The 25,355-nt window shown below is 38.2% G+C and overlaps 1 protein-coding gene across 3 annotated transcripts; it reads left to right on the plus strand.

Annotated features, from left to right (window-relative positions):
* The first annotated feature begins 1,830 nt into the window (after positions 1-1,830).
* LOC149041108 (uncharacterized) lies at positions 1,831-9,492 on the plus strand. 3 transcript variants are annotated; one of them, XM_089214404.1, is made up of 5 exons: positions 1,831-2,104; positions 2,402-2,549; positions 4,942-5,079; positions 5,757-5,903; positions 7,462-9,492. In XM_089214404.1, exons 4-5 carry the CDS (start codon positions 5,825-5,827, stop codon positions 8,991-8,993), a joined length of 1,611 nt encoding a protein of 536 aa, XP_089070530.1. In that variant the 5' UTR covers positions 1,831-2,104; positions 2,402-2,549; positions 4,942-5,079; positions 5,757-5,824; the 3' UTR covers positions 8,994-9,492. The 3 variants fall into 3 exon arrangements, with proteins under 3 accessions (XP_089070530.1, XP_089070532.1, XP_089070531.1); XM_089214406.1 differs by having other exon boundaries at positions 7,465-9,492; XM_089214405.1 differs by lacking the exon at positions 1,831-2,104 and having other exon boundaries at positions 2,390-2,549.
* The last annotated feature ends 15,863 nt before the right edge of the window (positions 9,493-25,355 follow it).

The raw sequence follows: 25,355 nt of genomic DNA on the forward strand, positions 1-25,355 counted from the left end.
CGTATGGTGAAAAACTGTGACCGAGGTCTTGAAAATACTGCCCGAGGCCGTAGGCCGAGGGCAGCATTTTCAAGACCGAGGTCACAGTTTTTCACCATACGGACCGACCCTTAGCCGGTAAATAACATATTTATTGTTTTTAAACTTGACGAAATTCTTTCCGATAGAACCCGAATGACTTATGGCCGTAAATACGGCAAGATCTTCCATAAACTGAACAATTTTTGAGTGAGTAAATGGTAGTTAAAATAGAGGTGATGCAAATTTAAGAGAGATTCCTCAGCGAAACATTTTCATTTCCGTAACGATAAAGGTGATTTAAAAGGCTTCCAAACAAACTTTGAAACATTATTTTTACAAGTATCTGTCACAATCTGACACCTGTCAATTAGAGAGCGCACAAGAAAAAAAAAATCGTAGGAACATTTGAAAACCAACAGAACTAGTTTGGCAAGAACTGTCACGACAATGTTTTCTTAAAAATCAGTTAATGATCTAACGGAAAGTATTATTTACTCTCATCGACCATTCATTCATGTACGAAGATTTACCTCTGTTCATTAAGTAAACGGCGAGGAAAGTAATTGTGAGTAAATTCAATTTTTTTATTTTGAAGTTGTGGGAGTTTGCTCGTTTGTTTGCTGTAATGGCGTGTTTAACTCTGATCTTTCCTTCACAAAAACTAAATTCGAACGGCACACTCCAACGAGACACAAGGGAATTTAATGCAGCCTTTTCTCAATTCCTTCAATTTCTGTTGTGCAATTTAAGGTACAAATGTCCAAATTGAACGGAATTGGAAAGACTCACCAGGAGCGTATATTTGTTGTAGAACTTAAATTAAAACTTCGCTCGCTTTTTTTTTACTATGAACCAATTGCTCGAGAAAATTCAGATATTAAATGAATGAAAGTTCCATCGTTCAGTTTAGCTGTAACCAAATACCTCACATTTCAACTTTCTGGGTACTTTTTGTGAACGATTAAAATTAATTGCAGACGGTTTTTAGGCCGCTTGTCAACCAACGTAATGACACTATTGTTTATACAAATTCATTCTGAAACCAATATTATTCTGTCAACCAAAGTGATTTGATAGAGAGAAAAGGGAGGATTCATAAGTTATTTATCGGCTTGAGGTAGTGACCGACGTGTTTGCTTAAAAATACTTCCCAGCCGGAAAACGAGGTATATTTATGAAAAATGACAACGAAAGTTGTGATGTACTCGGCGACTCAAGAAAGCGTTACCGTGGCCCGTGGGCAGAGATAGGAAAATACTGACCGGGTAAAGAACCAATCAGATTGCAAGATTCGTTACCGTGCCCTCTGAAAAAACAATAAATAAGAATACTAATAAGCATAAGCTTTCCGTACGGCTAAGCAGGAACAAAAGGAAGAAACCAAATAGATTCTGAATGTTTCACTTGTAAATACGACAAATTAGAGTCGAAAGAAAGACTGAAATACTCTCAAAACTAAAAGTATAAGTATCAAGTTAAACTGACAGCGACAACTAAGCTGAATTGAAAATAATAAAACTGTGTTGGGTGGGCAAGTTCGATACAATCCGTTATGTGTTGTGTATTCTCACATTTCAGTTTGATTAATATTGTGTTCAGATTTACTCCCTTTCCGTCTTCAACCCGCCTAGAACCCAGTCGGGTTGTCCAGTCGTATTTTTGGATTTCCATTTCGGGTTTGAGGTCATTCATCCTGTATATAAATAAGTAAGGTTGATACATACCATTACGGAATCGCGCCCATTGAAAAGCGTCGCCCGAGAAAAGTGGGGTACCCATGATGCTTTGCGGGCGCAATGACCTAGGAATGAGGTTGCAAACGCTCACCGCCAACTTCGGTCGCTTTAGATCTGAATTGACAAATTCCCAAACGGGAGTTGTAAAATTTCGCTTTGCGTCCGTTTAGAGACAATGGAGATAAAATTGGAGCAATTAGCATTGTTTCAAAGTGACGAAATGCTCTTTTCGTCGGTAAAGAGCGAGGGCCGCGTTTGCATATCAAAAGAGCGTGAAGTGTTCATCCGTAAGCTTATACTAACCACGCGATCGCGAGGAATCCTGTCCACGTTGGAGCTCTATCAAGGTGAGTGAATGTTTTTGATTTTAAATTTTTTCGACCATAAATGTTTACTACCTACGTGGAGCGGGAATCTACAACGTATACTTAAGCTTTTCGAAAAGTAATTAGACTACCGAAATGTAAGCTGAAGACATGGCAAAATATTTTTATACAGAACATAGCAATTACTTTTCGAACCTCACGACAACCGTCCAAAAAAGAAGACAGCGGAGTGTAGCCAAAATATCCACTATCCCTCCCCCACTACGTGGTACTCCGACTAAGTGGCTAATTTTTGATTATTTTGAAATTGCAAATCAGATAGACGAGAAAGGAGCGTCCTCTGCTGAAACTACAAAGACCCCATCAAATACCAGTGTACCTGAGTCAACCGTTGTCGTTGCAGAATACATTCAGATCGGGTGTGGATCCGTGAATGTCATTTTGAACACAATTAGCCGACTATAAGGTAGGCTTTGAGCTTCTTTAAGAGTATCATGATTTTGCCTGCGTCAAAGCAACGCCTTATTGACCACACAGTCTCTTACTAAAAGCTTCATACTGTATAAAGCTGTTGATAACAGGAAAGTTCGCCCAAGCTGTCTTACATTTTTTCAAAGCTAAAGTGAAATAGAAACTGCTTTGAAATATGTTTGGAACTGTGCACTACATCTTATCGCTTTTAGGCGGAAACAGATGTTTTCTTGGACGGATGCCTTACTTTCACTTTCAAACTAGGCTCTGTGCTCCAAGTGTGATCTATGTGCACGGATATGTTCGCTTTTTCAATCGAGTGAATAAACTGCAATAATTAAGTTAGGTGCTCTTCAAACCTCTTTTTGCTTATTTTGTCGTTTCCTATCGCTTATTGCTATAGACAAAAAAAGATAATATTCACTTTGTTCAGAAGCAGTTTACTCTCGTGATCAGCGGAGCGAGCGATATATTTTCGAGAGAAGGTATGCTACTGCTTTTCATTTCGTTGTCTCCGGGAGGGAAGCACTGTACTCCGCTCACTCGCCGGTAATTTAACGTGAATTAAGGGCAACGGTTGTCATTTTCATGTACCACCGGCCGTCGAAATCACACGTCTAATTCATACCTGACTAATTTATGTCATATTTTGGAAAGAAGGTATTTGCAAATACCGCACTTGTTGCTTGGAGGTAAATAACAATCCGAGCGTGCCTTCAACGCTATCCATAATCAAGAACGCTATTGTATTTTATCGGTAAGATTCTGTGAAAATAACATAACTGTGTTGGGTGAGCAAGTTCGATACATATATGTTGTCAGATTCTTCGTACTCGTTTCACGCGGACTTTATACACAAATAAAAAAGGAAGTTGTTCTTAAATGTATCGGGAAACTTTATTTTTTTTAGTGTCGCGTGATAACTTATATCGCTTTGTGTATTGATCGCAAAAAAATGCATTCTGATTGAGAAACTTTTTAGGTTGAAAATGATTGTAAGAATTATTCAGAGTAGTATCTACATAAAACACGAAGCGTGTACAACTGTCCGCGGAGAGATTGGAAGGAGATATTTAATTTCAGTTTTCCATAGTAACTTTTATAATATTTGGGATGGTCATGGTGAAACATAAGAATATATAAGAATACTAATAAGCATAAGCTTTCCGTACGGCTAAGCAGGAAAAAAAGGAAGAAACCAAATAGATTCTGAATGTTTCACTTGTAAATACGACAAATTAGAGTCGAAAGAAAGACTGAAATACTCTCAAAACTAAAAGTATAAGTATCAAGTTAAACTGACAGCGACAAATAAGCTGAATTGAAAATAATAAAACTGTGTTGGGTGGGCAAGTTCGATACAATCCGTTATGTGTTGTGTATTCTCACATTTCAGTTTGATTAATATTGTGTTCAGATTTACTCCCTTTCCGTCTTTAACCCGCCTAGAACCCAGTCGGGTTGTCCAGTCGTATTTTTGGATTTCCATTTCGGGTTTGAGGTCATTCATCCTGTATATAAATAAGTAAGGTTGATACATACCATTACGGAATCGCGCCCATTGAAAAGCGTCGCCCGAGAAAAGTGGGGTACCCATGATGCTTTGCGGGCGCAATGACCTAGGAATGAGGTTGCAAACGCTCACCGCCAACTTCGGTCGCTTTAGATCTGAATTGACAAATTCCCAAACGGGAGTTGTAAAATTTCGCTTTGCGTCCGTTTAGAGACAATGGAGATACAATTGGAGCAATTAGCATTGTTTCAAAGTGACGAAATGCTCTTTTCGTCGGTAAAGAGCGAGGGCCGCGTTTGCATATCAAAAGAGCGTGAAGTGTTCATCCGTAAGCTTATACTAACCACGCGATCGCGAGGAATCCTGTCCACGTTGGATCTCTATCATGGCATACGATGAACGGTTAACCCGCTCGAGGGATGCCAGTTTTTGTTAGCATCTGTTCATTCAGAGAAGGGTGGTCTAATTCAGTTAACCAGCTTCCCTTAGTCAGTTGTTGAAAGTAATATGTGCTCGGCGTTAAGCAGCAAACAGTTCTAGCCACCAAATGGAATGTACTTCGTAAGTCGATGATGTTCTGGAATATGAGTAGTAACAACACCATTATCGTTTCCCGTTTCTAGTCAGTCTTGCGTTGAAGATTCCCACCAGGCTTTCTGTATTAAGGGGTGACCGCTTCTTGTCTGTTGTTGGGTTCTGATTCGTCTTTAACATCACTTAATAAATGTCATAGCGTATTTTCGTAGCATGGCAGATGAGAATTGGAGAGCCTCTTGGATTGAAACGTCCAGGAGGGCGACAGCAATTGTAGAGTCAGGGTAGAATTTTATCATTTTGATGGCTGGAAAACAAGTTGTTGATTTTGTTTTGATAGAAAAAAGCCTTTCCCGTTCGAAGATTGGAGAAGTAAAGGATTCAACTTCACTTAAAAAGGTTACTAGTGTTCCGAAGGACAAACAACAGACTGAGGAACAGAGAGGAGAAGACGAAAGTGAATCGTTAGAGAACCGAGGTAACTCATCGTCCTTCAATATAACAATAACATTCGAACGCAGACAATACCCATTTTTTTTCTTTCTCAAGAAAGGATAAGGCTACCCGGAAGACTCGTTTACTTTTTAGGGCAATAGAAAGCTACCCTGAGAGAGAAGGTGCCGAGGCAATGAAGATATTCATGTGTAGAGCTACAAATCTAAACTAACAACAAGATTGTATTTAAAGTATCTTTGCTTCATCACCACAGTATAGGATTTCAATACACTCATTACAAAAATATTTACAAATGCAAAATAGTAGCCTTCCAAGAATAACAAAAAAAAAACCTACATTACCAAGAAACGAAGCTTTCACGCGGACAAGAGAACATGGCCGCTTGAGAAATATCAAATTGTAGTCGAAAGAGCAACCTATACATTAATCTCAGGCTCGATCGCTGATCTGAACAATTTTTTTAGGTGGTTCTAGCTCGCTTGGATCAAAATGCAGAGACTTTGTATTTTTAAAATCTAGATTTTAAAATATAGATGGAATGATATACAATGGAAACTGTATCAAGCGGTACCATATTAAGCGGTGACCCTATATTAGATCGATTAAGACGTTCAGAAGGGATATAGCAATTGTAGACTCAGGGTAGCATTTTATCATTTTTATGGACTGACAAACAATTCGTTGATTTCATTCTGATAGCAACAAGTCCTTTCACGATTGATAAAGGAAAGGACTCAACTTCACCTGAAGTGGTAATTAGTGTTCCAATGGACAAACAACAGACTGAGGAACAGAGTCGAGAAGACGAAAGTGAACCATTTAAAGAAACGCTCAGTGTGGGTCCAGGTAACTTATCCTCCTTCGAAATAACAATAATATTCAAACGTACACAAGATCATGTTTATTTTACTTGAGGAAGTACGACACTTATTGGAAGACTCGTACATTTCTAAGGCAATGGAAAGCTACCCTACGTGAGGGAGTGCCAAGGCTAAGAAGATATGCATGTGTAGAGCTGCACATCTAAACAACAACAAGATCGTGTTAAAAGTGGATTTGCCTCATCACCACAGTATAGGATTTCAATACACTCATTACAAAAATAGTTGCAAATGCAAAATAATAGCCTTCCAAGAAAGAAAAAAAAACCTAAATATCTAAGAAACGAAGCTTTCATCTAGACATGGCCTTTTGAGAAGAATCAAAGGTCGAAAGAGCAAACCGCCATGCAACGTGCATTCGTGTAGTGAGCAGTCCACCTCAAGTCAATGATGTAATCATTACGCCAAATTATTTAGTTCACAATCGGAAACAAATTGTGCTGGGACATATTCACGAAGCACATTTTTTCAGCCTTCAGCCCATGCAAGGTACAGCTCAGAAATCACTCTTCGTTAATTTGCTCCAATGAATGTTGACAGGTAAAGAGTATCCATAAGACAACCTATCTCTATCCTAGTTTAGAAAGGTACACGTAATCAGAAGATCAGTGAGGCTAAGAAAAAACCCGGATGACATCCTCTATTCATCAACCTCCTTCTCCGAAATCGAAATAGTGACCGTAACTCGCCGGGATCCAAATGCACGGACTTGATTTTTAAAAATCTTTAGCTTTTCCTGGTTGATCATGACTAGACGGAATGATTTACTTTGTGTTACTGACATAATTTTTTCCCACCCAAAATAGTCGTGTGTAAAATGACTTAACACCAAGAAAATGCAATGCTTAAAATGAATGCACAATAGTGATCATGATGATTGTTGTGATAAACTACAGGAAAAAGTGATCAAAATCACGTTGTATGATAAGATGAATTATAAACCCATTTTGATTGGTTCTCACTTACGACGTCACCATTATCAACATTCCCCTCTCTTGTCATATAAAACGAATCAATTCCATGTTGCCGTAAATCTTTACAGTAATAGATCACAGAATAGGTCAAAATGTGGTAGGAACCTCAGTTACGCACTCAGCCGTGCCTCGTATGCCACTTTTTTGTTCTAGCCACATTTTGATGTCATCTGCGATTTATTACTGAACAAAGGGGGGTAAGTTTCTAAAGAAACTGTGGTGCTGCGTCGGTGGGGGTAACAAGGTAATTTGGTTTTATCAACTAAGTTGAAATTGTAAATTAGCCCCCGTGACTGACCAGTAAACTAGCTCTATATAGCTAAGCGTAAGTCACGTTAATGAAAGTATGTATGTATGTATTTATGCCCTTCGTCAGAGTTCTGACGAAGGGCTAACGCTCGAAACGTCAGCTTTTTAAATTCTTTACGGTGGCCAATTTACAATTTCAACTTAGTTGATAAAACCAACTCCCTTGTTACTGAACAGATGCATGGCAACATGGAATCTCTTTGTCATTTAGTTGACATCGCTGTGTTTTATTTTCATCAGCAGCACAAGATCATGACATCAAAGGAAAAACCACAACTTTTGAAGCTGAGCACAAGGAATGCATCCGCGTGTTGCCATACACAAATGCAAGCGGTCAGGTTTATGTCCAACTGTACGTATTTTGTGACGAGAACGGTATACCAGAAGAGTTAAAAGAAGCTGCTCAAGAGTTCTTCGGGGAGACGGGTGTTGAACTCAAATGGACTAATCCGTATAATTACGCGTCTAACATACCAAATATTGTCTCGAAAGATTTCAAACAATTAGAAGTATCCCAGGCTAATGTTATTAGTAAAATAATTAACAAAAATCTGCCCGTATTCTCCAAGCACCGTAACATCACTGCAATCCAACCCTCTTTGAAGGTTACAAATTCAAAGCAAACAAACACTCCTTGCATCAGAGTTTATGTTCTTGGCAAAGGATGCATTCCCGTTGGCGAATCGGAAATCCCAAACGCAGTTGAGAATTGTCCCGTAGACATTGTGGACGGATTTTGGTTGGAAACGTTAGACATCCCCAAGCCCCTCACGGCACATAAGCAGGAGAAATGTCTTCGTTTAGGAGCAAGCATAGGAGTTAGAGGGGCAAAAACTGCTGGGACCTTAGGAGCCATTGTAAAAGATGACAGCAAATTTTATCTACTCTCCTGTGATCATGTGATCAACCATGAATGGGAGAAAGAGATAATACACCCTGGAGGGACACATTACTTGGCCTCTTTAAAATATCACCTGACTGAGTACCAAAACTGGATAAATCGTATCATTAAACCAGAAAATCGTTTGAAGGACAGCAATCTAATGCCAAAAAGTATTTTTGAACACCTGAAAAACCAAGTAAATTCGTTTTATAACGCTACGGATGTCCAACGGCATACGAAGTTAGAAGAGTGCGAGAGGAAATTAGACGAACTTTTCTCAGAGAAACCAAGAACTGTAGCATACTATAAAGATGGTTTTCGCCAGAACATGAAGATTCCGGGCGGATCAGAATGTTTCATTGATGTTGCAATTGCTGAGTTGACCGATAAAGAAGTAGAGGCTCTAAAAGACCAAGGTTATGTCGAAATTATTGACACAACATATTATCCAGATGGCGATGTCTCGAGGGATGGGTCACAAAATGGTCGGAAGAAATGGTGTAAAAGTGGCAGCTCCACTGGATATACTACTCTGGAAAATCATTATTACCTTGAAAATGTGATCTTAAAGACTGCCGAACATGAAAGGCCATCATTCTTTCCAGGAAACCTCCAACCTCCTGAAACGTACGTAAGTAACGAATGTTGGCGTGTAAACTGCTTATTGTTTCCACACAACCAGAATGTATTCTCTAACCAGGGAGATTCGGGAGCGGTCATTTTTGAAAAATCTGAGGGACAGTCCCAGGCGATGTTAGGATTTGGCATCGTCCTTGGAGTCATTTTTTCCGAGGCTGGGTGTGGCACCGTAGCCGCACCATTATTTAGTGCTCTCGACCTACTCTACGAAAAGTTGGGTCGCAGATTTACACTAGTTTCTAAATTTTAGATCCCTCCCGGTTACATGGACGATTACTGATCCATTTTACCCTGACCGCAAGGATTTCATTGAAACTCTAACATGATAGCTATGATTCATTCCTTTCACGTAAATGCAGGCATAGTTTAGGGTCAGTTTAGTTTATTTCTCAGCTCCAGTTGTAAAGAACCTATCTCAGACTTTGACATTCCATGATTAACAATCCCTCAGCTCTGTTACTACGCGAGATTTGATAAGTTAAAAAAATCTCGATCCACCTTACGCTTTGCGCGCATTATCCATAACTTCGTGGACCACGAAAACCCGACGTCTTGCAATTGTCTTCTTCACACGTTATTCTATATCGTCTCTACGTGAAACGACAAGGTGGTCATACTTGAACAAGAAGACACCTTTATTTCGGGATTTGTCTGCCTAATCAACGCTATATTGCAACAGAACTGAGCGACTGAAATTTTCTTTGTCAACGACCTCGTCAATAAGACTGAAAAATTCCACGACAAAAACTGCCATATATCAAAGAATAACTTATTTCGATTGAAGAAAGGTTAGTTTTGCACAGGTCTGCCCACTTGAGGACTATGCTGTTGAATTTGAATATTTTCTTCTAATAATTCTAATAATAAACAGATATGCGTAAAATTTTAGATAATTCCGTACGATTTCAGAAAGTTAAAAAAACTCATGTATACTCACATACTCTGCGTGCAGCTAAATCGATTGTTTTAACGTTGATTGATTATGATTATTAAAATAACAATGGTTAATAATTTTTATTAATACTTATTTTTGTTCGATATTTTTTTTGAATTCGTTTGATATTTTACTAGATATTTGTAAGCTTTTACTTTTGTGAGTAATAATTAGAAATTAAGAAAATTTTGAGAAGCTGATGTTTTGTCTTTTTTTGCTTTGATTACCTATTTAACGTAGTCCTCAAAGGAGTTTATTTCTGATGTATACAATTTTTTCCAACTTATTAAATCATATGCTTTGACGTGAACGGGCTACTTATTTTCTTGTAATGTTCTTGTTTCATTTCAACATGTACCTTACAAATATCACCGAAGAGTGCGCAAGTTTGACCCCAGGTTCTCTTTCCCTAGACTAGTGCACATGGAGTGGCTATGGAAACGAAGACAGGAACAGGAAGGGTGGAATAATCTATTTTCATGTTTTCCTTTCAACAACTTATGTACTGAGAGATGTTTAAATCATATCAGTGCCTTTATCGAGACGGGAAGTGGCCGAATGAAACAACTTTCGTCTGTAATGTGTCTCTTCAATAATAATGGTAAATGAAAAACAGCTCCAAATTTTAACTGGAAATGCCCATTGAAAAGCCGCGTAGCTCTGCTTAACCGATAGAACCGATAGAAGAATATGAGGAAAATGCTGCTAAAGCAAAACGTTTTAAGTTCGAGTTCAGTTAAGTTCGAGTTCAGTTAAGTTCGAGTTGAGTAGTTCTAAAATTACAACGCTACTTGCAGATCTGTACGGACCTCCTCAGATGAAAATCAAAGAACTTGAATTAAAGGGATTGTTACGTTAGTTTCTTGCGCACCTAGAATTCTTTTGGATTGGATTGTTAAGTTATTATCTCGCCCACTTTAAGAAATCTCTTTCACTGGATTGTTACGCAAGTATCTTGCTCACCTGGCACACCTCTCTCTTTGATTGGATTGTTACGTTGGTATCTTGCGCACCTAGAATTCCCTTTGATTGGATCGGTACTTTCGTATCCCGCCCACTTTTGCAATTCCTCTTCATTGAATTGTTACGTTAGTATCTCGCATTAAAATCTCGCGCATTTTTGGAATTCTCTTCGATAGGATTGATAAGCTGTTACCTCGCTCACTTTTAGTTTTCTTTTTGATTGGATTGTAACATTAGTACAGTATTTTTCGCATCTTTAGAATTCTCTTTAATTGGATTGTTACGTTAGTATCTCGTCCATTTTATAATTCTCTCTCATTGGATGGTTACACTAATATCTCGCGCACTTTTAGATTTCTTTTTTATTGGATTGTAACTTTCGTATTTGGCGCACCTATAGAATTCTCTTCGATTGGAACATTACATCAGTATCCCGCCCACTTTTGCGAGTCCCTTTCATTGGATTGTTACGCAAGTGTCTCGCGCGCGTTAAGGATTCTCTTTCATTGGACTTTTACGATAATATCTTGCGCACTTTTGGAACCTTCTTTCTTTATATTTTTACGTTAGTATCTTAAGCAATTTTAGAATTTCCTTTCATTGGACTGTTACGTTAGTAACTCGTGCATGTTTTTAGATTTCTCTTTGATTGGATTGTGACGCTAGTATCTCAAGCACGTTTAGGATTGTCTTTCATTGAAATGTTACGTTAAGCCGGCGACACACCTGGCGATTTTGTACGCCGATCGCAGCGAATTTAATCGCCGGCGAAAATCGCTGCGGACACACTTGGCGATTTTTTTCGTCGATCGCGACAATGTGGCACTTCAGGGTGACGTTTAAAAATTGCGCGAACCAATGTAACCGAGCAAAAATGGCGACAGCGAAGCGAAAAAAATTGTTAGCTGATGCTATAATTTTGCAAGCAAAAGCGCTCCAGGAAGCGTTCTGAAAAGTGGAACAATAATGAGAAAAATATGGTCGAAGACATGGATTTCTTGAAACGCAGCGTCCTTCTTGAGACGATTAATGTAGCCGCTCGACGTTACATAAGCATAATAAATAAGCATGGCTTTTCGGACCACAGTGTGATGAAATTGACTTCTTTTTCTTCGGTCCAGAAACAATTTTCGATGACTTCCGCCATTTTGAAAAGTCATGTGGTAATATCGACCAACTTGATTGGTTAATTTTACTGGCAACTCTCGATGGAAAGGGGAGAAAATCGCGGGAACAGGCAGACTTGGCGAATGCCCGCGAATTTAATCGCCGATATCTGACATGCCAGATATCGGCGATTTTATACGCCGATCGCGGCGATCGGCGAAAATCGCAATCGTGGCACCGGACACACCTGGCGATTTACGCCGATCGCCGCGATCGGTGTATAAAATCGCCAGGTCTGTCGCCGGCTTATGTATCATACGCAATTTTAGAATCTTCTTTGAACTTTTGCATTAGCAATTCTAGAAGCTAAAATCAAATTACAATAGTATGCACCAAAATTGATTTTTGTTTCTCAAATTTTCTTCTTGAGTTCATCATTGACTTAGGTTGGTTTTTTTTTTTGACGTAATCTAAGTAAAGATCTTAGAAATTAATTTTAAAAATGTAACTCGTAGAGCTAAAATCTAATTGGAAAAGTATGTTCCATGAATTGATACGTTTGTTTCCCTAATTACCTCAAAGGTTTATCATCAACTGATATCATATCATTCTAATATGATTAACTGAAAATGTTGGAGCCCATGGTATTTGTCTGTCAAATTGCTTCTTAAGTTTTTCATCAACTGCATTTATACAGAACTTTTTAAAAAACGTGAAAAAAACTTTTTTGACTCGAGATCTGATTGTCAATTCTCCCTTCCCTCTGCTACACATTTCCCTGTTAATTAGTCAAGATAATTTACTGTTACATCAAGATAACAACTTCTACCTGATATGTTTGAGTATTCTCATTACCTGTTTGCTGGATAATTTATGGATATTATAGGGAGAAGTTACATGTTCATCACTTCTGGGAGATAGAGGGTTAACAATGGTAGGACCCAAAAGAAATCCAGTTTTAAGTTGATTAATTCAAAGATCTTCACTAGGAACGAATTTGTGAAAGAAAAGGATGGCTTGGTTTCATAACTTTTAGCAAAGCTATCAGAGAATAATTTCAAAATACATTTTGTCAAAGGAAAATTTGCAGCTTTCCATTTGTTTCCTTGCTCGGAACTGGTCAGCTCAGACGACCACCATGCACAAACTGTATTATCAATTATTCAATCTAAAGAAATGCATTTATAATTCGAAATCAGAAAAACGCAAATCAAGTCTTTCTCTCATAGAAAAACTCGGAAAACGTGCTTGGAAACTTACTTCTATGGCGGGTCGTAAAAACAGTCTCAATCTACAGGTTAGCAGATTCAGGTAAGGTAACAGACTATAAAAAACGATTTCTCTCTTTTATGGATTCTTCTGAAAAACTGGTCTAAAACTTAACGAGCAAACACTTTTGAAAGATCATAGGCTTCGCTGTGGATTGCTGTATGGGTGTCATCTCTGCTGGTATTCAGTGGTTCTGAATCCACGGTCAGTTAACACCCACGCTTTTTTTAATACCACGGTTGTTTTGTACCTAGTTGTTTCGTACCTAGATCAGTTGATTCGTTCGTAGATTGAATCAAGTCGTACCCAAAGTGCTGGAAGAGATGTTCCAATCCCAATACACATCCAATAAAAATACCTCATATGCGAGCACGTAAACACATGTTGATTGTTGCAAACAAGTAAGTAGAGTCAAGCAAGTAAAGTGCAAGCAAAATTCTGTTGTGTATACCTGACCTTTTTAACTACAACACCAAATTTTTGCCTAGTTGTACTTAAAGAGTCCGTTGTTTTTGCTTGTGGCTTTCTCAACAATAACAGCTGGTGTAAGCGAGATTTTTCTTCCTTTGTTATTAACGGTAGTAAATTCGATTATACTTGTTTTTTCTTTTATTCTATACTTACTTTAAACATACTCCTCATGGAAAACATACTTTACTAGTAGGGATATGGGTACATAACGGTATGACACAACTGGTAACCTCTCTACTGTACCACTTATGACTTAGCTCAGTTTTGAGAATTGGTTTGTGTCAAGAAAGTGATTGCATCTACAGTGAATCTTATGGCTTTTTGCATTTTCACTGTATTTTAAGTGTTGTTCAGTAGTTAATTACTCTCAACTAGAAGTGTTTATTATTTCTAAATTTATTATTTTCTTTTATGGTATTGCAAGTTATACTATACGTATATATTGTACTTTCAGGTAACAGGCGGCCAAGGGAGAATACTTCACATTTTGGTAAGTAAAACTGATCTGTTGTTGTTGAACCCTTTCTTTCCAGGTATTTATGTTTAGTTTTACGCTTTCTTTATTTCTTTTCTTTGAGATTTCATCATCATTGCGTTCATTACAGGCATCGTAAACAACGGGGAGAGGTGTCACTGAGAGTTTACTTTGGAGACTGCATCTTACAACATGACCTTACTCATAAGCTTATTCCACGGAAGTTATCTGGATCACTTCGAATCCGTAAATGCCACTAGGGTCCTTGATCAGGTTGTGAGACAGGCGTCATTTTCTGATGTTTTTCAGGCCCACTAAGGCAAGTGCGAGACATAAAGCGAGCGTGAAGGGCGAGTCATGCACGGGAAAAGGAGCGTGCAAAACTCAACAGTTGTGGTTTTTGTGCTCCTCCATTTGCGCATTTCAACTCTCGCGCTTTCCTCGCATTCGCCACGCGCCTACCTGCGCACGCCTGAAAAACGCACGCATACACATGTAAACAAAACACCCTGAATTTCCTTCCGCGCTGAACTATTAGGCCGTCTATGGTCATTTTTCGCGGAAACACAAGTAACGCGCAAGGTTCACCTTCCTCATTTTTGAGGGACTGGATACCTCCAATTAAAAAATTACTCGAGGATTACCTTGTAACAAGACCCGAACTGCATTTGTTTTATCTTTGGTTATTCGTTCATTGATGTAGCCTGCGGCGAAAGGTGGCCAGCGCGAAGCGCGAGTTATAGGCTCGAAGAGCGAAAAAGAAAATCAAAGAAACAGCATTCGCGCTTTCCTCGTGCTTTTCTTGCGCTCTCCTTTGCTCGAACACAAAATAGGAAGAAAGGAAAAACCCTGAGCTGTAGGCTACTCTTAACAAAGATCATTTTTATACAAACTATGTTAGCGCTGTGCATAAACTGGCTGTCTTACAGGATTCTCTCAAATGTCAAACGATAACTATGGGATTAGTTGAAATTCAATTTCAAGGTGTAAAATAGTAAATTTATAGTTGTGAATTTAAATTGAAATATATCTATAGTTTAGTTACTATGAACAAGTTCTAGGAAAAATTGTTCAGTTGAACAATAAACATATTTGAAACTTGATTTCTGAAGGGTGGTTTCTCATACGCTTCATTGCCAACAGCTTTTTTACTTTGTATCATAAAAAAGACATAAAAAAAGACCTTGACAACTCAAAATGAACATCGCGGCTGCTGCAGTAAACAAGAAGCTGTTGATTTGTCAAAATCAAAAGAAATCGTTGTAGCCAGTAAAGTCTCGCTTTTCACCCTTTCACTCCCACGTGTGACCGAGACAGAATTTCTCCTTACACTATAAATTACAATACCAAGCAGACAGGTGATGAGAATAACGGAAAATACCAATAAGGGGTTTATCAATTGATCCAATACCAAATTCTCCAAACTCTCATCATGAGATTTATATGGCAATTAGCAACGAGAATTACTAATGAGATCTTGGGAGTGGAAGGGTTCAAGTTCCACTTGTAATTCCTAAACAACAGATTTCCTTTAATACAGGTTTGGAACAAGATAACAAGAAGTCCGTTTGCTTTTAAACTATTTTTATCGGCCTTTCTGTAAAAAAGTTTCTAAATGACCAATCAAAAGCAAGTACTGTGGAAAGAAAATGTAAAATACGAATTTGGTATACGAATGGCTTAATCGAGATGTCAGTCTTGGTCGAAATCTTCGTTTGATGCACGCGGTTCTCCTTCGTAGGGCTGAACCGTCTTCTTTGCTACTTGAGTACGATTTATCACAACTCTCGGTAGAGCTTGCCGGAGGTAGGTATATATCGCTATCGGTCATAATTTCAAGGGTATTTCAACGCTGATTGATACAAAATTACAAGAGATGTGAGAGATTTGCAAGTGTCAACCGAGGGTTTTCACAGTTTTCTTACGTTATCACCCGCTAATTCGTTACCAGTCCACGAGACACTTTTAAGACAAAATAAGAGCACTTTATGGCTCGAAAAACCGTGTTTTGGGCTTTTTGAAATTTTTCTTCTGTCGGAATTGGTTTTTACATATGATAAGCTAAATATTTATGCACAAAAAAAAATTCGTGTCATAGGCACTTCAACCCGGGTAACGGTCTGTTTGTAGTTAGCAGGCTCAAGAGGTTCTTATGAAAAGTAAAAGAAAAATTTTAGCTTACTTGATCTTATTCCACCATTTAATTTACATGCTATGACGGTGTAAGAATGCACCATTTATGATATAATGTATCCACTAGATTGTTGTTGTTTAGCTAAAAGAAAGAAAATTTTTGAATACTTAAGCCATCCACCACAGCCTGTGACCAATAAATAAATCCTCCTAGCGACATCAACACACTGGAAACAAAAATATTAACCATAGGAGACAGATATAGTTTTATTTAATATCAAATCCCAGAGCTGAAATTGTAAGAAATGTGTGGCAGGAAGTAGGGAGAATTGGTTTTGAGATCTTTAGAGCCAAAGGGTCAAGTCATAGTGCTTTTTTGTGTATTATCAGTTTTTAGTCGGCGTTGTCTATAGCCATCTTCATTGTCTTTCTCTGTTGCGTTTACTGGCGTATTTGTTTTGTTTTTCGAAGGGGTCGGGAAGGATCATTACGTCTATTTTGAGGTTCTGGTCAATATGTAAGCATGCTATGAGTCTAGGCCCGAATTCTCTCGCTCCTTTTTACAGCGTTAAGTGATTTGTGTGGTGCTGAATACGGAGTGTAATACCCATTTGGCTGTACAGAATAGTAGGATCGAAAAGAATTGGAACAATGGTTTCATGTACACCTGTGAGGGTCAAATCTTAAACCAGTAAATGAAATAAGAGGCTTGACATTGTTGTTTTGCTGGTATCAAATATTTCTGTAAAGTTAATTTCAAACGTCGCGCAAAATTAGGGCTTTTTCGATGAATTCGCGACGAAATTTTTGTTCCTTCACTAAAAGAATATTCCATCTCGTAACCCTCTCGAATATGATGTGTAATAGTTTGACTGACAGTGCGTCAGTTAAGAAACAACAGGTCTTGAGTAGGTTTATCATATCTTTATAGCAAAAGTGTGTATTATAGTTAAACTTCGAGATTTTCTGAGAGTATCAGACTATTCCAAGGGTGACGTGTTATTAATTATTGCTATATCGGACGAAACTGTTTAATTTAAGTTTATAAATGTATGTAGTGTTGCTTGACGTTAGGTGGTTTTTAATTAATATGTTGCAGATATGCAAAGTAGTGTTAAAGTTTTTTGTGGTATAATTGGTTGTAAAAGATGTCTTTATTGACCCTAGTTAGGATAAATGAAACTATATTTCATTGTTTCATGATTGATACTTACTGTAAGTTCTAAGCGCGACATTTTTTTCTTGTTGGTTTTTCTTTTCTTCTCTTTTTTTTCTTTGCGTGTTTGGAGTCCATTTATTTAGGTATTTTCACTCTGTAATCATACTCATTATTTCATCAGCGCTTTTCTTCTCATTTCGTTGCCGCCTTCTGTCGCTCTGTGCTGCCTGCATGATTTATCATGCAATATAATCGTTTCCTTTTTTTCCGCTAACAGCAGTTGAGTAATGTTTATGTGGCCGTAACAATATAAGTATTTTATAGTCTTGTTGTTCGTTATTTTTTTCAGGTTGTATATTGTGTAACTAGTGTAACTGTTTGTTATTTTCTTTAGTTTCAACCAACGTCAGTCGTAGAGTATTAAAGATCATGTTTGTATAAAGACGCGGAGTTGTCAATTCCAGCCACAGATTCCGCATAAGTGCAGTTACAGCTTCTATCATTTAGATCCCAGCTCGTATGACTAGCTGTTGCGCTTTTTTATTGTATTAATGCTTCTGTATTAGTCTGAGTTCAACTCCGCTCTTAGGGTCTCTCTCATTAAGAAGTTTGAGGCTCTGGGAGCAAGTTTCGACGGAGATTTTATTCCGTTTCTGTACCTACACCAAGAGAAAGCTATCCCTGCTTTTGGCCCATAATTCAGTTCAAAGGCTGGGATGAATAAATTTAAAGTATTTGTTTTGTTGATTCACCGGCACTAAAACTAAGCTGTGCATGGCATAAAGGATTCATGGGATTTGTCGAACGCCCGCGCCGTTACTCGTCAACAAAGCATGATACGAATTAACTGTGATGGGATAGCACGTTGGATACGGTCCATTTTGTGTTGTGTATTCACACATTTCAGTTTGATTCATATTTGGTCTCCTATTGTGTTAAGATTTACTCCCTTTGCGTCTTCAACCCGCCTAGAGCCCAGTCGGTTGTCCAGAGGTCATTCATCCTATACATAAGTAAGTAAGGTTGATACATACAAACATTCATCAAATGATAGAGATCTTACATTTACTTAGTGTAAGCTAGAGACATGGCAAAATATTTTTATACAGAACATAGCAATCACTTTTCGAACCTTACGACAACCGTTCAAAAAAGAAGAGAGCGGAGTGTAGCCAAAATCTCCACTATCCCTCCCCCACCACGTGGTATTACGACTAAGTGGCTAATTTTAGATTATTATGAAATTGCAAATATCAGATAGACGAGACAGGAGCGTCTTCTGCTGAAACTACAAAGACCCCATTAAATACCAGTGTACCTGAGTCAACCGTTGTAGTTGCAGAATACGTTCAGATCAGGTGTGAATCCATGAATGGGATTTTAATAACTTAAGAATCCGTGAATGTGATTTTGATAACTTATATCGCTCTGTGTATTAATCGCCAAAAAATGCATTCTGATTGATAAACTTTTTGGTTGAAAATGATTGTAACAATTATTCAGAGTTGTATCTACATAAAGCACGAAGTGTGTAGAACTGTCCGCCCAGAGATGGAAGCAGATATTTAAGTTCAGTCTTCCATGGTAACCTTTATAATATTTGCGATAATCTTGGTAGAACATAAGAATATATAAGAATATTAATGAGCATAAACTTTCCGTACGGCTAAGCAGGAACAAAAGCAAGAAACCAAATAGAGTCTGAATGTTTCACTTGTAAATACGACAAATAAAAGTCGAAAGAAAGACTGAAATACTCTCAAAACTTAAAGTATCAAGTTAAACTAACGGCGACAAATCCTGTATATAAATAACGACTGAGGGCGACATAAATAAGTAAAGTTGACACATATAACCATTCGTCAAATTATAGATATCTTACATGTGAAAGATTACTTTCAAAATGGAAGCTAAAGATTTGGCAAAATATTTTTATACAGAACATAGCAATCACATTTGGAACATCACGACAACCCTCCAAAAAAGAAGAGAGCGGAGTGTAGCCAAAATCTCTACTATCCCTCCCCCAATACGTGATACTACGACTAAGTGGCTAATTTTAGATTATTATCAAATTGCAAATCAGATAGACGAGACAGGAGCGTCTTCTGCTGAAACTACAAAGACCCCACTAAATACCAGTGTACCTGAGTCAACCGTTGTAGTTGCAGAATACATTCAGATCAGGTGTGGATCGTGAATGTCATTTTGAACACAATTAGCCGACTATAAGGTAGGCTTTGAGCTGCTTTAAGAGTATCATGATTTTGCCTGCGTCAAAGCAACGCCTCATTGACCACACAGTCTGTTACTACAAGCTTCAGACTGTATAAAGCTGTGAATAACAGGAAAGTTCGCCCAAGCTGTCTTACATTTTTTCAAAGTTAAAGTGAAACAGAAACTGTATTGAAATATGTTTAGAACTGTGCACTGCATCTTATCGCTTTTATGCGAAAACAGATGTTTTCTTGGACGGATGCCTTACTTTCACTTTCAAGCCAGGGCCTGTGCTTCAAGTGTGATCTATGTGCACGGACACGTTCACTTTTTCAATCGGGTGAATAAACTGCAATGATTAAGTTAGGTCCTCTTCAGACCTCTTTTGGTTATTTTGTCGTTTCCTTTCGCTTATTGCCGTAGAAAAATAAAAACGGTATTCACTTTGTTCAAGATTCTGTGGAAATATATCGGTTGCAATAAAAATTATACAATCTTTCCACCTTTATGAAAGATAACTTTTCTGTCGAAGGTGCTCTATGCCATTTTTACTCTAAGTTAAAAAAGGTAGTTGTTCTTAAATGTATCAAGAAACTTTAATTTTTGGTCTCGCGTGATAACATATATCGCTTTGTGCATTGATCGAAAGAAATACAATCTGATTGATAAATTTTTCTGTTGAAAATAAATGTAACAATTATTCAGAGTTGTATCTACATAAAACACGAAGTATGTAGAACTGTCCGCCCAGAGATTGGAAGCAGATGTTTTTTCAGTTTTCCATAGTAACCTTTATTAATATTTGCGATGGTCTTGGTAAAACATAAGAATATATAAGAATATTAATGAGCATAACCTTTCCGTACGGCTAAGCAGGAACAACAGGAAGAAACCAAATAGAGTGTGAATGTTTCACTTGTAAATACGACAAATGAAAGTCGAAAGAAAGACTGAAATACTCTCAAAGCTAAAAGTATAAGTATCAAGTTAAACTGACAGCGACAAATTATCTGAATTGAAAATATGATCTGCGCAGTTTTGCGACATAATCTAAAAGCACTCATCGCGATCGAGTTTAAGTGAATTTGTAAAACTGGCGTATATCAAGTTGAACTGACAGGGACAAGTAAGCTGAATTGAAAATAACATAACTGTGTTGGGTGTGCAAGTTGGATACAGTCCATTTTGTGTTGTGTATTCTCACACTTCAGTTTGATTAATATGGTGTTCAAATTTACTCCCTTTGCGTCTTCAATCCGCCTCGAACCCAGTCGGGTTCTCCAGTCGTATTTGTGGATTTCCATTTCGGGTTTGAGGTCATTCATCCCGTACATAAGTAAGTAAGGTTGATACATACAACCACTCATCAAATTATAGATATCTTACATGTGAAAGATTAGTATCAAAATGTAAGCTAAAGATATGGTAAAATATTTTTATACACAACATAGCAATCACTTTTCGAACCTCACGACAACCGTCCAGAAGAGAAGAGGGCGGAGTATAGCCAAAATCTCCACTCTCCCTCCCCCGCTTCGTGGTAATACGACTAATTGGCTAATTTAAGATAATTTTGAAATTGCAAATCAGATTGACGAGACAGGAGCGTCCTCTGCTGAAACTACAAAGACCCCATTAAATATCAGTGTACCAAAGTCAACCGTTGTAGTTGCAGAATACATTGAGATCAGTTGTGAATCTGTGAATGTCATTTTGAACGCAATAAGCCGACTATAAGGTAAGCTTTGAGCTGCTTTAAGTGTATCATGATCTTGCCTGCGTCAAAGCAACGCCTTATTGACCACAGTCTCTTACTAGGAGCTTCATACTGTATAAAGCTGTTAATAACAGGAAAGTTCACTCAAGCTGTCTTGCATTTTTCCAAAGTTTAATTGAAACAGAAATTGCATTGAAATATGTTTAGAACTGTGAACTGCATCTTATCGTTTTAACGCGAAAACAGATGTTCTCTTGGACGGATGCCTTTCTTTCAATTTTCAAACCAGGCCCTGTGCTTCAAGTGTGATTTATGTGCATGGATACATTTGCTTTTTCAATCGGGTGAATAAACAGCAATGATTAAGTTAGGTCCTCTTCAGACCTCTTTTTGGTTATTTTGTCGTTTCCTTTCGCTTATTGCCGTAGACAAATAAAAACAATATTCACTTTGTTCAGAACTGTTTCCTCTCGTGATCAACGGAGCGAGCGACATATTTTCGAGAGAAGGTATGCTACTGCTTTCCATTTCGTTGTCTCCAGGAGCGAAGCACTGTACTCGGCTCACTCACCGGTAATTTAACGTGAACTAAGCGCAACGGTTGTCATTTTCATGTACCACCGGCCGTCGAAATCCTACGTCTAATTTATACCTAACTAATTTATGCCACATATTTTCGAGAGAGGGTATTTGCAAGTCCCGCGCTAGTTGCTTGGGGGTAAATAACAATCCGAGCGCGCCTTGAACGTTATCCATAACAAAGAGCGCTACTGTATTTTATTGGCAAGATTCTGTGGAAATATATAGGTTGCAATAAAAATTATACAATCTTTTCCACCTTTATGAAAAATAACTATTCTTGTATCCAACTTGCACACCCAATAACACATGAACTATCAAGTTTCTTTTTATTTTGTTATGCAATGTTTTGTTTGGACAGTGTTGACCTTTGATTTAAGAGATAGATCGATCGATATTTGAAACTATTTAATGTATATACACACGATGTGCGCGGTTTTGCGACATAATCTAAAAGCATTCATCGCGATCGAGTCTAAGTGAATTTGTAAAACTGGCATATATCAAGTTAAACGACTGGCAGGGACAAGTAAGCTGAATTGAAAATGACATAACTGTGTTGGGTGCACAAGTTGGATACAGTCCATTCTGTGTTGTGTATTCTCACATTTCAATTTGATTAATATTGTGTTCAGATTTACTCCCTTCGCGTCTTCAACCCGCCTTGAGCCCAGTCAGTTGTCCAGTCGTATTTTTGGATTTCCATTTCGGGTTTGAGGTTATTCATCCTGTACATAAGTAAGTAAGGTTGATACATACAACCATTCGTCAAATTATAGAAATCTCACGTGTGAAAGATTAGTATCAACATGTAAGCTAAAGATATGGTAAAACACTTTTACACAGAACATAAAAATCACTTTTCGAACCTCACGACCACCATCCAAAAAAGAATAGAGTGGAGGGTAACCAAAATCTCCACTATCCCTCCCCCACTACGTGGTACTGCGACTAAGTGGCTAATTTAAGATTATTTTTAAATTGCAAATCAGATAGACGAGACAAGAGCGTCTTCTGCTGAAGCTACAAAGACCCCATTAAATACCAGTGTACCCGAGTCAACCTTTTTAGTTGCAGACAACATTCAGATCGGGTGAGAAGCAGTGAATGTCCTTTTGAACACAATTAGCCGACTATAAGGTAAGCTTTGAGCTGCTTTAAGTGTATCATAATTTTGCCTGCGTCAAAGCGACGCCTTATTGACCACACAGTCTCTTAGTAGAAGCTTCACACTGTATATAGCTGTTAATAACAGGAAAGTGCGCCCAAGCTGTCTTACATTTTTTCAAAGCTAAACTGAAACAGAAATTGCATTGAAACATGTTTAGAACTGTGAACTGTATCTTATGGTTCTTACGCGAAAACAGATGTTCTCTTGGACGGATGCCTTGCTTTCCTTTCAAACCAGGCCCTGTGCTTCAAGTGTGATTTATGTGCACGGATACGTTCGCTATTTCGATCGGGTGAATAAACTGCAATGATTAAGTTAGGTCCTCTTCAGACCTCTTTTCGTTTATTTTGTCGATTTTTTTCGCATATTGCTATAGATAAGAAAAACAATATTCACTTTGTTCAGAAGCCGTATCATCTCGTGATCAGCGGAGCGAGCGACACGTTTTCGAGAGAAGGTATGCTACTGCTTTCCATTTCGTTTTCTCCGGCAGCGGAACACTGTACTCGGCTGGATACGTTCGCTTTTGCGATCGTGTGAATAAACTGCAATGACTAAGTTAGGTGCTCTTTAAGTTAGACCTCTTTTTGGTTATTTTGCCGTTTCCTTTCGCTTGTTGCAATAGACAAAAAAAAAAAGACCGTATTCACTTTGTTTAGAAGCCGTTTCGTCTTGTGATCCGTGGAGCGAGCGACAGATTTTCAGGAGAAGGTATGCTTCTGCTTTCCATTTCGTTGTCTCCAGCAGCGGAGCACTGTACTCGGCTCACTCGCCGGTAATTGAACGTGAGTAAGGGCAACGGTTGTCATTCTCATGTATTACCGGCCGTCGGCACTGTACTCGGCTCACCACAGGCGGCCCAAGCTCCAGCTGTGAGATGATTATCTTACGCAATAACGGTCATGGCGGAATTATAAGAGTTTGTGAATATTTACGACCGCTCTAAGGAATAAAAAATACGTCAAATTCTCAAAAAAAATACCTCACCTCGCTTCCACAGCGTATTGCTTGTTATCTGACCGCTTACTTTGATGATGAGCCCATTTGAGCGAGTTGTTCATTTCGAGGTTTTCAACGTTATGTACGTTGAAAACCTCGAAATGAACAACTCGCTCAAATGGGCTCTTTTCATCAAAGTAAGCGGTCAGATAACAAGCAATACGCTGTGGAAGCGAGGTGAGGTATTTTTTTTGGGAATTTGACGTATTTTTTTATTCCTTAAAGCGGTCGTAAATATTCACAAACTCTTATAATTCCGCCATGACCGTTATTGTGTAAGATAATCATCTCACAGCTGGAGCTTGGGCTGCCTGTGGGCTCACTCGCCGGTAATTGAACGTGACTAAGGGCAACGGTTGTCATTTTCATGTATTACCGGCCGTCGAAATCACACGTCCAATTTATACCTAGCTAATTTATGCCACGTATTTTCGAGAGAAGGTATTGGCAAATCCCGCGCTTGTTCCTTGAAGGTAAATAACAATCCGAGCGCGCCTTCAACGCTATCTATAATAAAGAACGTTATTGTATTTTATTGTTTTTTTAGAGGGCACGGTAACGAATCCTGCAATCTGATTGGTTCTTTACCCGGTCAGTATTTTCCTATCTCTGCCCACGGGCCACGGTAACGCTTTCGTGAGTCGCCGTGTACATCTCAACTTTCGTTGCCATTTTTCATAAATATACCTCGTTTTGCCCGCTGGGCAGTATTTTTAAGCAAACACATCGGTCACTACCTCAAGCCGACTTATGAATCCTCTCTTTCTCTCTCTCAAATCAATTTAGTTGACAAAAAAATATTGGTTTCAGAATGAATTTGTATAGGCAATGGTGTCATTACGTCGGTTGACAAGCGGCCTAAAAACCGTCTGCAATTGATTTTAATCATTCACAAAAAGTACTTAGAAAGTTAAAACGTGAGGTATTTGGTTACAGGTAAACTGAACAATGGAACTTTCATTCATTTAATGTCTGAATTTTCACAAACAATTTGTTCGTAGTAAAAGAGCGAGCGAAGTTTTAATTTCAGTTCGACAATAAATATACGCTCCTGGTGAGTCTTTCAAAGTCCGTTCAATTTGGACATTTGGACCATAAATTGCACAACAGAAACTGAAGGAATTTATTGAGAAAAGGCCGCATTAAATCCCCTTGTGTCTCGTTGGAGTGTGCCGTTCGAATTCAGTTTTTGTGGAGGAAAGACCAGATTTACACACGCCGTTGCAGCAAACAAACGAGCAAACTCTCACAACTTCAAAATAAAAAAATTGAATTTACTCACAATTACTTTCCTCGCCGTTTACTTAATGAACAGAGGTAAATCTTCGTACATGAATGAATCGTCGATGAGAGTGAATAATACTTTCCGTTAGATCATTGATTGTTTTTGAAGAAAACATTGTCGTGACAGTCCTTGC

This window comes from Pocillopora damicornis, chromosome 8, assembly GCF_964200805.1.
Source record: "Pocillopora damicornis chromosome 8, jaPocDami1.2, whole genome shotgun sequence".
Taxonomy (NCBI): domain Eukaryota; kingdom Metazoa; phylum Cnidaria; class Anthozoa; order Scleractinia; family Pocilloporidae; genus Pocillopora; species Pocillopora damicornis.

Bases quoted from the DNA above. Each gene is read 5' to 3' on its own strand.
- LOC149041108 (XM_089214404.1), top strand. From the start codon at position 5,825: ATGGACAAACAACAGACTGAGGAACAGAGTCGAGAAGACGAAAGTGAA. The intron at 5,904-7,461 runs GTAACTTATCCT...TATTTTCATCAG, and splicing joins AACGCTCAGTGTGGGTCCAG to CAGCACAAGATCATGACATC.